The following is a 12,074-nucleotide window of genomic DNA, read 5'->3' on the forward strand; positions in this document are numbered from 1 at the left end:
CCAAACAACGAAATCGAACAGCATATCATTACCAACTTAGCCAAATTTACCAAGTACGAGTTTTTCCTCACGCCATACTTCAAAAACCTGGAAGGTCAACCGAGCAATGCCCGAATCGTACAAACTATGGAAGACCTGCCATCAATCGCTCCGGGAGGCATCCAAACCGGAATGTTGAACTTGACGGCGGGTTGGGTGCGATGGAGTCCTCCGCCAAAGGATCAACTCAATGGAGTTCTGCAAGGTTACAAAATCCAAGTCAAGGCCGGAAATATTTCCAAACTGCTAGCGCAGATGACGCTGAATGCGACCACGACTTCGGTAATGCTTAATAACCTGACAACCGGATCGAGCTACAGCATCCGAGTTGGCGCGTTCAACAGAGTAGGACTCGGTCCCTACTCCAAGCCGGTTCACCTGACGATGGATCCCTCGTTTGTGATCGTTCCGCAGGGGGTTCACAACAGCTACAACGACTACGAAGACTTTCGGCATCACAATTTTCTGCACGAGACGTGGTTTATGATTTTCGTTGTGCTGTCTTTGTTCATCATATTGCTGTTCACGGTCATTGGTGGGGTGATCTTCTTCAAGCGGCGTCAGGGCTTGGGTAAACCCGTGGTGACAGTCCCCATCGGAGCCAGAAGTGACCTACCCAATCTGAGCGTTTCGAGGAAGGATAATGGGATTTGGATCGACCGCGGGTGGAGGACTTGCGATACGGATAAGGATTCCGGGTTAAGTTCCATAAAGCTGCTGGAGGGGAATCAATTATATCCGAATCAAGCTTTGTCCGATGGAGGGACAGATTATGCAGAGGTGGATCCGAGGGGCGTGACCTCGTTCTACAACTGCCGAAAGGTATGTTTAATTGATCCATGACTCTTGGGATGGATTGGAATAACAATGGTTTTTTTTTTCGAATTCTCAGTCTCCGGAAAGTCCGACTCCGTACGCTACGACCATGATCATCAATGGTATTCCACATAGCGAAAACGGTGACCTGAGCTATCAAGGTCACGACACTTTTTCATCCACGTCTTCCAGTTTTCGATCATTCTACGGATACCCAAGACCAGTTGTTAACAGCAATCAAGGTAATTGATAACAATCTTTCTAGCCACATTTTATTTGAATTGCGATTCTTATTTCCCCCAACAGTTCCACCGAACTGGGTCGACTATCTTCCTCCGCCGCCGGAGCACCCGCCACCGGCTCCTCAACCGCTGGATATCAACCAGCTGAACCACGTCTACCCGTCGGAGCTGGTGGGAACCATGTCCAGCTCGCAGGCCAGTTCCTACTGTTCGCGACGCACCAGTGGCTACAAGTGAGACCTGGCCCCGCATCGCACCCACAGTCACTACCTGATCAGTCCAACGGATGCCTTCCCGCCGAGCCATTTCTTCTACTAGCGATCGCCACCAGAGGGCGAGGAGGGCTTCCGGCAGCGATCAACAGATGTTAACGACACTTACTTTTGCGGCAGATTTCAATCGAATTGAAAGAAAAACGGAACCATCACCACCGACAGCTGGGGGAAACTACGGCCTGCACGACAACCAACAATACGAGATCCCCAGAAATGTTCCGCCGAAGACAGTTAACATCGCCGACAATTACGGGCTGGAAGCAGTTGAGCCCTTATGGTAAGTGGATGACTAATAATGACTTCGTTTTCCGGGTTTGATTGATTTTAAGAAAATGGTTTATCAGTTGGGTGAAAATTTTCTATCGTGCCACACTGAAAATACTCCACACGTCGAAACTTAAGTTTTGAACATGATATATTCATGTTTCATTTAAATATTGAAGTTTTATTTGTTCCTTATAACTTTTGTCTTTGTTATATGTTAATATCATTGTAATTTACATTGGTTTTATAAACATCCCCACACATTCTATATCCACAAGAATGGCAGAAAAATGTCACGTGTAAAAACAGTAGATTTTAACGAAGTGTCGTACCACCAGATTCTAACGTGTTTTACATTGTGATCACTCAACAATCTACAATAGTCGTTATTATGTATTTGTTACTCTTGTTTTTGCAGTCATCATTAGTCCATGGTTTCTTTTTTTCACATTTAGCGTCGGGTAGAAAATATTCCGCTCCCAATCATTCCGTAATAATAAACAGAGTTTCTCATGGAATGTTCCGTGAAATGTTCCAGCTGATTACGTACAAGTAAGCAAATTATTATACAAAAAAATGGTGCATTATAATATAACAAAATAAATGTCCGTTTCAGCAAGCAAAGACCTCGACAAGGATGTTAGTTCCATCTGTTTACCACGTAACGACATCCGGCAATTATCATGGATCTGAAGTGCTCAGACGAATCTAATCCGGAGATTTAACGTTAAAAAAGAGGAATCTTTCAAAAGAAAACAACGGGGCGACAAATCATAAAATTTCGGCAACCAATAAAATGCCGAATTCTACCACCACGTTGTGAAATGACAATCTTTGTAATTTAGATTAAATAAAATGTTGATTATATTACAAACTTGCATTTTATCGTGGTTAATTGGCCTTATCTATTGGAACATTAGTTGAATATTATAATAACAAAATTCTATTTCCATATCATTTCATAAGAAACAAATGGCATTTCTGGTCCGAAAACCGACAAAATGCTATATATTTGTACATGAATATAATATGTCATAGATGTTACTTTCATGTTCTTCCCTCAGTAAAATGAATGGATTCATTCACCACATATTAACGTGTAAAGTTTGTGGATAACCAATGAATCACAAATAGTGAAGAATCACGTGTAAAACCAGTAGCATGAGCGTGTATAATATTTTCAGTGCAGAAAAAGCCTATCGTTGCACACAGAAGAAAAAAATGGAAGAATTAATTTTGAAACCTTTTTTTTCGAGTACACAATTCAAAAGAATTTCATCCCTGCACATGACATATCATGCGTAATATACATCAAGAACTGAGAGACTGCAATAATGAAAGATAGAGAATGAATGGGTAGGAAGAATGACAGAAAAAAAAATGTCTATATAAAGGAATACACTTTCTGATGAAAAGACACTGTCTGAGAATGAGACCCAGCTATGGGAAATCTCACTCACTCACACGAACCACACCGATTTAAAATCCCTATCCATCAGCGAATACACGATTGCAAAATGAATGCTATTCAACCCAAAAGCGAACCAACAAACGATTAATAGACCTGTGCAGGAGTTCATCAAATTCACTCACCCGATGGATTTTGACATTTGAGCGGGTCGTCTTCTCGAACAAAAGTTCATTTTGCGTTCATTATGCGACCCGCTCCAACGTCATAATTTCTTGGGGGAGTTCATTTTGCGTTAGTCTATACCTACTGAGTGCCGCCCAGCAGGAATAAGCGAAACCACAATTAGTGTGAAAAGAAATCGAGAGAACCATTGTGTAGTGAGTGCAGCAGAAAACACTGAGTTAGACTCAGAAGATTGATTCAATTTAGACTCAATGATTCGTTTTGCGGCCTGATTCTTTCTGCCGAATCCTCACTTAACACTCAATTCGGTTTGACGAAGCCGCGCTGCTGCCATCTAGTGGAGACGGACGTGTGCGTGAAATCACTGTATTTCAACATGGTGAAGATAGGAAATATATTTTAAAATGCTTATAAAATGTTTTAAAAACTGATTTACTAAAAGTTTTTAAATACGTAGTATTAGATATTTGGAAAACTACATGTTTGGCTACTTATCAATACATGTTTTTTTAATCAAAATAATTCAGCTTTAGTATTGCTAATCTGAAAGTAAATGAAATTTCTAACTCGAAAAATCTAACTATTTCCGGCTAAAACGCGTTTTAACGGTTTAACAAGAATTTAAAAATTCACGTCCTATATGCCTTGCCGGGTGAAATAAAAAAGCATCACCCAACCCCCATTTTGTTTTCTCACTGGCGTCAAGGCGAATTGCGATTCCATTCGTTTACGATCCGAATGTAAACAAATACTCGGCTACGCATCATTTGCTATTCGCGAATACGAAAGTAATGCCTCTACTCACTCTTATGGGAAAATCTCATTGCTATCTGTCAGACTGTGCGTGAAACATGGCCGCCAATCACCCATTCTTGTTCCTCCACAGTAAAATCCCATAAGGAACTGTCAGACTGTGCATGAAGCATTTACCTTCGTAGTCGCGAATCTGTGGGAAAGGTTCGGTGATGAATTTTGTCTGTTTGTTTTTTGGCATGATTCGTTACTAACTGAAGCCAAACGGCAGACAATCGAAATTGAAAATTTCGGAAGGGCTCGTGTACAGTTGCCTTATTTGCGATTGTGTGTAGATGTGAGTGAAAGTTTAGCGCTAAATGAACCGATTTTTCCCATACCTGATGAGACCACTTCTGAAAAAAAATACTATGTCTGAAATAGAGACTCTGGAAAAATACTTTATGAGAGAAAACGATTCAATCCGAAATAAACACTCTGTTTGAGAAAAAAAAAACTCTATCTGAGAAAGAAACTCTGTCAGAAGAAAAGACTAAAAGAGAAATGATTCTATCCGAAAGAGATATACCGTTTGAGAAAGAGACTCTGTCTGGGAAAAATAAACTATTTGCGAAAAAGATTTTATCCGAAAGAGACACTCAGTTGGAGGAAATAACTCAGTCCGAAAAAAAAATTCTATGTTTGAGGAAAAACACTCTCTTTAAGAAAAAGACCTTGTCTGAGAGAGCGTCTCTGTCTGAGAATACCAATTTGTCTAAGAAAGTCTCGAAAAAAGTTTATGATAAAGAGACTTCGTCTGAGAACGATCTCTATCTCTTTCTCTCTCTCTCTTTCTTTCTCTCTCTTTCTCTCTCTGAGAAAAAGTTCCTGTCTGAGGAAAAGATTCTGCCTGAGAAAACGACTCTGTCCGAATAAAAACATAGTATTTGAGAAAGAGTTTCTGACTGAAAAAGATACTCTGTCAGAGAAAGAGATTATGTTTGATATTCAGACTCTGCCCAAGTACGTGACTCTGTCTGAGAAACATATTCTGCTTGAGGAAGATATTCTGTCTTAAGAGCGTAGTAAGTACTGTAGTAAGTACTAAGAGACTCTGTCTGAGAAAGCGACTCTGGAGAAAAGGTATCTGTCTATGAAAACGGCACTGTTTAAATAAGATGTCTGAGAAAGAGCAAGCTTTTTTGCCGAAACAGACTTTGTCTGAGAAAAAACCTGCCTGAAAAGAAAAACTCGGTCGAAGAAAGAGACTACGTCTGAGAAGGAGATCCTATCTGAGAAAGAGGCTCTGTCTAAGAAAGACACTCTGTCGGAGGATAGAAGTTGAAAAAAACACTTTGTAGGGGGAAAGTATCTGTCTGAGACACTATCTGTGAATCAGTTTGTGAAAAAGACAATCAGTTTGAGACGAAGGCAATCTACTTGAGAAAAATAAACATTATTCGAAAAAAAAGTCTCTGTCAGAGAAATAGGCACCGTCTAAAAAAAAACTTGCGAAAGAAACTCTGCGTTAAAAAAACTGTCTGAGTAATAGACACTGACTGAGAAAGAGACTGTCTGTGAAACAGACTCTATCCGAAAAAAGGCGCTCTGTTTGAGAAAACGAATCAAGACTCTTTTTGGAAAATAGATTCTGTCTGAAAAAGAGATTCTGTCGGAGAAAGATTATTTTTGAGAGAGAAACTTTGTTTGAGAAACAGACTCTGTTTTAGAAAGTAAGCAAGTAAGTCATTCTCAGAAAGAGCCGCTGCCTAAGACTCAGACAGACTCTGTCTAAGGAAGCGACTCTGTCTGAGAAAAGGACTCTGTCTGAAAAAGAGACTCTGCCTTACGAAGAGATCGCCTGGAAAAAAAGACTCTGTCTATGAAACAGACGCTGTCTTCAAAATAACCTCTATCTGGCTAAGTGAATCTATCCGAAAAAGACACTCTGTTTGAGAAAAAGAGCCTGTCCTGAAAAAAAACTCTGTCTAAGAAAAAGACTCTGCCTGACAAAGGCTCAGAGAATTTGACTCTGTCTGAGAAATATTCTCTGTCGGAGTAAGAGACTCTTAGTGAAGAAGAAATCAGAGTGACACACATGTTGCAAGTTAATTGCCACAACCAACTCGTGTGTGACTGAATTCGGTCACAATTCAGTTTGGCTGAGAAAGATTCTCTATCAGAGAATCGAACTCTGTCTAGGGAAAAAACAGATGTCTGAGAAAAATATTGTGTCGAAAAAAGACAGTGCCGGAAAGAGATTGTGTCAGACTACATATGTTAGAAAGAGATGATATGTGAGAGAGAGATGATGATATGTGAGAAAGAGATTATATCGACTGAGAAATAGAGATAAAGACTGTGGAAGGAAGAGACTGTATGAGGAAGAGGCTCTGAAATTGTTCGAGTGAGTGGGTGAATGAGCGAGTGCGTGAGTGAAAGAGTGAGTTAGCGAGTGAATGAATGAGTGAGTGGGTGAATGATCGAGTGAGTAAGTAAGTGAGTGAGAAAGGGAGAGAAGGAGTAAGTTAGTGTACACTGGATTCTGTTTTTACACGATTTAAAATTTCGCAATTTTACATACATTCTAAATGTTTAACGCATATTAATTATCATGTGATTTTTCTTTGATATTCAAAATTTCCAGAAACCTATTGCGAAGATTTTGGTGATAAATTAAAGTCACACGATCAAAAATACGAGCGATAAAAAATCGAGTAAAAACAGCAAATGAGTGAGTGAAAGATAAAGTGAGTGAGGAAGTGAATAAGCGAGTGAATGAGTGATTGAGGGAGCTAGTGCGTGAGTGATTGGGCGAGTTTGTGAGTGAGTGAATGAGCGAGGGAGTAAGTTAGTGAGTCAATAAGCGAGTTAGTGAGTGTGTGAGTGAATGACCAAGAGAGTTTTTTTTCTTCTTAAGCAATGGAAGGGGAATCTGCTCAACAGACATCCTGGGTTGTTCAGGAAGTGCGGGGTTAGTGACCACCTCCGACAGCAATCGAGGAAGGCAGGACTACATCTCCAAACCGCTAAACCGTTTCCCTTGCCGCGAAGCCCATAGTCCCTTCCCTAATTATCGAGGTTAGCTGCGTGTCCTTGCAGCATCGAACATCGTGACCAAGATCAAGAGAGTTAGTAAGTGAGTGAATGTGCAAGAGAGTAAGTGAGTGAAAGTGTGAGATACTGAGTGACTGAGTAAATGAGCGCGATATTGAATGAGTGAGTGAGTGTGCGAGTGAATAAATAAGAGAGGGGTGAGCGAGTGAATGAACGAGAGAGTGAATGAAGAAACGAGAGAGTGAGTGAGTAAGTAGTACGTGAGTGATTGAGTGAATAGATAGTGAGTCAGAGGGTGAGTGATGGAGTGACCGAGGTAAGGGATGAGCGAGAGAGTCAATGAGTGAATAAGCAAATGAGTGGGTAAGTGAATAAGGAATTAACTGAATGAATGAGTTGATTTTTTTTCGAGGTGGACTACTGCGTCCTTTTTATTGAATTTTTGTTGTATCTCTGTGTCATTTGTTTAGTGCATGTCTTTCTGCTCTATTTCTATTGAGAAGAAATGAAGTAGTCGTTTTTTATTCAGATATTTCTCAAACTTAATGTGAGACCTCTTTATATGAGGTCCTGCTATTTATACCCTTCGAGGGATGGCTTATACCAACTCTCAAAAGCACGCGCCAGTTTCGGCTGCAACAAAAAGTGGGTTAACACTGGTTTTGACAATGCATCAGTTCTGAAGTTCAAACATATTTTATATTTTTGCTTCTTTTTATGAGTTCCGAATTTAATTCGTTTTTGTACAAAGATTTGATTTTTGTTGGAGACGAGCCAGACTAGGGCTGAAAGTCTCCTTAACAAAGACAAAAAAAAAAGATTTGATTTTATTGCGTTTGGCATTTCGGAATCTCACCTTAGCACCCTTAGCAAAAAGCGAAAAAGCGATGGATTGAATGAGCGAATGAGTGAGTGATTGAGCCCGTATGTGAGTGAATAAATGAGCGAGTGAGCAAGTTAGTGAGTGAGTGAATGAGCGAGTTAGTAAGTGTGTGCGTGAATTAGCGAGCGAGTAAGTGAGTGAATGTGTAAGAGGGTGAGTGTTTTCGAAACTGTTTTCACGGAAATAGTCAAATCTCTGCGTGTTTTGATTAATTCTCGATCTGCAGCCAGCAACGTGCGCCAAAGTAACTCTGGTTTTATAAGAAGTATCACGTGCAAGAAAGTGCACGGCACAAATAATGACAATAATGTTCAACATACCCTCGGAAAACGCGGAACATTCGATCTGAAAGAAATACAAGAAATATATATAGGAATTCAAGAGAAATTTAAAATCCGTTTGTTGATGAGGAAACCAAACAAAGAATGTGAGTAGAAACGAAGGTAGAAATAAATGAGAAATGTAGGAATAAAATAAAAATGAATCGAATAAAAAGATCGAAGAGGTAGGAAAAAGTTGAAGAAATGAAAGTAAAAAGTAATGAAGAAAAAGAAGCACTCGCTTTTTCAAAAGCACTCCATTCAAAACGGAAGCAATGCACAAGTGTCATTTTTACTATTTCACGCATGCTGCGATGCAGCAAAGCTAAAATAATAAAAATGACATTTGTGCGTTGCTTACGAATTGGGTGGGGTGCCCTTGAAAACGTGAGTGCTTTTTGTGTTGGATTCTGTTTTATCGACCTGTGATAATTTGTTTATGGTTGCTTTATTCATACCGGTTGTGACCGGAGGTATCCAAATCTCCCATTCTTTGCTTGAGCTTGATGAATCAGCCTTCAAAACAGGACTTCACTCATCCAAATTCGTTGAAAGATAATACTCTAAGGAAAAACCTCTGCTGTTCGATGGATTCAATCTTTCAACGAATCTGAAGAAAGATAGACGTTTTTATCAAGAGACGGATTACAGAACTTAGTATGGATGAAACCCATGGTCACAATATTGCTGTAGTGATGTATAAATGGTTGGATAATTGGATTAAGAAATATGGTGGTATCAATATTCCTAGCGATTCATGATTCAAATTGGACATACCTTCAACATATGTTTCATTCAAGAATTCCCTTAAGTATAGGCCTTATCGTCTATACGCATAACGAAAGATCTATTAGCTCTTATTAGAAGTGATCATGTGAATCAAACTAGCTTTGAATTGAATGCATGTTTCATTTCAAGGAATCGAAGAAGTCCGAGAATTGGAGTAGGTACAGGCCCTCAAGTCAATACACGTAACGAAAAATCTATCAGCTCCTTTAAGATATGGAACATGTTCTTCATTTGAATCAAATTCTATTTGAATTGAGCTTTCCGGCCAAAAATTTTCATTCGCTTAATCGATCCTTCAATTTATCAACTTTCTCGAAGAATCCATTTTTAAACTTCTAACTATTTTAAAAATTAAAACAAAAATCGGAAAATAACGAGAGATCTATTTGTTTCTTCCAGAAATGAACACGCGGTTAGTGATCTTCTTATTAGCATTACATATCTCACTGGGGCATCTCCGACTCACAGCTTAGTACTCATCATTAAGCACATTCACAGTTGGTCGGGGTTCAGCCAAACCGCACCAAGCGTCTTTTTGACTGACTTGTGATATTTTATTCGTACAAGGAGAACGGAAATCGTTTCATATCAGATCAACCGGTCGTTTGCAGTAGGATGTACTAAGTTATGGGGTTGAGGTATATCTTATACGATTTGCGATTAATTAAATCTGCTAAACGAAAGTTTGGACAGTAAAATTTTTCGTTAACGCTTGGTGCGATTTGGTTGAACCCCGACCAGTTCTGAACTTCGAGGTTTCTTAGCCAAGTTACCATTTGTGCATTCATGTATGGAGCTAACACGATAATTACTTTCATGCCAAGGGACGTTGAGAAAACTTCTAACCAGAAAAAATCCTATACCAGATCGGAAATCGCCCAGCCACTTTCAGCTTGGTCTTGCTTTGTAGCTACGCATCTTACCTCATGGCTAAAGAAGACCTCGCAGACTTTAAGGCCTAAACTCCAGGGAATTCTTGGATGAACTGAAATGGAAACATTGTTGAACGCTCATCCAATCAAATTCAAAAACACAATCATCAAAACGACGAGAAAAGCTAGCAGCTCTGAAGGATGTCAATACCTATACTCCCTCCAGGGAATTCTTATATGAAATGAATTTTCCAGAATTCCAAGAGAACAATGCAATAAATATTGAAGGAATATCCATTTTTATGCTATGTCGGTAGGAACGAGACCTTTCAAATTATTCGTGAAAACTGGAGAACGATACTTTGTATTTATTATTTTATTTGCTCGAAAGAAGCTTAGAAAACGAAAAGATTATGAGCCATTGTATTTGAACGACGGAAGTCACAATGTCGAGTAGAATCATAACTCTTAGTTGTTTGATCGAACTTAATACAGGAGTTCCCCCCTCTCCCACCACCAAATTTTCTCGCTACGCCACTGACTGATTCACCGGAATGGTATCTTTTTTAAAGACATCTGATTTTATTACTGATGACAGATATTTTGATGTAATGTGCCATCAGATGGTGCGATACGGTGATCAGCATTGCATTTTTGGCAATGACAAAACCAACATTTCCATTTCACACAGGTAGCATAGCTAGAAATATCAGCGAAGAACACCTTTTTACATAACTGGTACTAAACACCTTTTTACATAACTGGTACTAAACCAGGAAATTCTCCTGGTACCATTTTTAAGAAACCCCTTTCTGAAAAATTTGTTCTCTCGGAATTCTGAAATCCTAACTGGAAACTATACCATCAGCGATTCTTTCTACAGGAATTCTACTCTTCCAGGAACTCTGGAACTACTCTTCCAGGAATTCTGAAACATTCCTACGCAAAGAAGTTTGAAGAATTGACCCTTTGAGAATGTTGGAAACTTCCTTTTTGACGTAGGACTACGTCTGTGTTTTCTATATTGGGGTACACTTTACGATTGCGAAAATCGGGGACCGTCACGAAAATATGATAGACTTTAAACTTTAATATCTCAGCCGTTTCTCGATGGATTTTCAATTTTTTGGGCCATTCGATCAAGGATGAGTCAACGCTTCTTTGTATTTATATGAAAATACTAATATTTAACTATTTATTATTGATAATTGATAAAAAGTTTAGAAATAGGTAAAATAACCAATCACGTACATGCATCACTAGCACAGACATCAAAAATCAATCACTTGCGGGTTTGGATCTAATCCTCAGTTTGAACAAGATTTTACGCAGAGCGGACGCATCAAAGCGATTGCAGCGGAGCGGACACAGCATCACGGAGGCGCTAATAACATTTTCAAAGAAAATCCATCACATTGGTGGTGGTGCTCGATGTGTTGCTGGAGATCATTCAACCTCAACGAACCAGCATTTCATATGAAGAAAGGGTTGACCATAAAAATAGCACTGTGGCGATCCCGCACCGTTTGTGCCGATACTGAAAATTTATTACAAATTGTGGTGTCAGTTAGTTGGAAAGGAGCATTGGGAAAAGAAAATTGGTTCTTCTCAGGACCAACATTTTATGAAAAGAAAGAGTTAATTGCAAAAATGGACTGTTTTGGTGGCCTCGGTTTTGGCGTGGTAGCTTGGTTGCTGTTAATGATTCCATCCATTAAAACTTACTGCATCATCTCTCTCTCCGACGCGCTATCAAATTCGCTATTTACGATTGAGTTTTGCACTTTGAAGAAAGTTTATTTCGGATAGTCGGATCAACCTTCTTTTGTATAAAATGGTGTCTTTTGTATAAAATCAATTTAGACGCCACATCAGTGGAAACTTTCTACAGCAATTACCCATCGGTGAATGTCGCTCGTACAAACAGATGCCAAGAGATAATGTTTGGTAATATGAATTCATATTCATTCATTCATTCTTAAGAAACTTCGTCTTGAGTCAATTTTTTGCTATTATTCCTCGCAACAATACGCATTTTGGATAAACAACATCTCATAACCAAACTCAGAATCTTGCGAGAAAGTTTCATAGGATTCTTAGAATTTTTCAATCTCCGAATGGTCCGTTGTCTGCGGAATCCCGATCGAAATGACTCGCGCGCGCCGAAAAGCAGTTTTCTTATATCTAATGA

General features: G+C 39.3%; 1 protein-coding gene across 1 annotated transcript in view; it reads left to right on the forward strand.

Moving 5' to 3' along the window:
* Positions 1-3: 3 nt before the first annotated feature.
* The window catches only part of LOC134203517 (protein sax-3-like), a gene marked incomplete at its 5' end in the record, with an annotated part of 34,689 nt that continues 22,618 nt past the window's right edge, over positions 4-12,074 (forward strand). The window contains 3 exons of the mRNA XM_062678374.1: positions 4-861; positions 932-1,097; positions 1,162-1,649. Coding sequence (XP_062534358.1) covers positions 4-861; positions 932-1,097; positions 1,162-1,334 — 1,197 coding nt within the window. The remainder of the gene's footprint in view (positions 862-931; positions 1,098-1,161; positions 1,650-12,074) is intronic.

The sequence above is a fragment of the Armigeres subalbatus genome, unplaced genomic scaffold (assembly GCF_024139115.2).
Source record: "Armigeres subalbatus isolate Guangzhou_Male unplaced genomic scaffold, GZ_Asu_2 Contig191, whole genome shotgun sequence".
Taxonomy (NCBI): Eukaryota; Metazoa; Arthropoda; class Insecta; order Diptera; family Culicidae; genus Armigeres; species Armigeres subalbatus.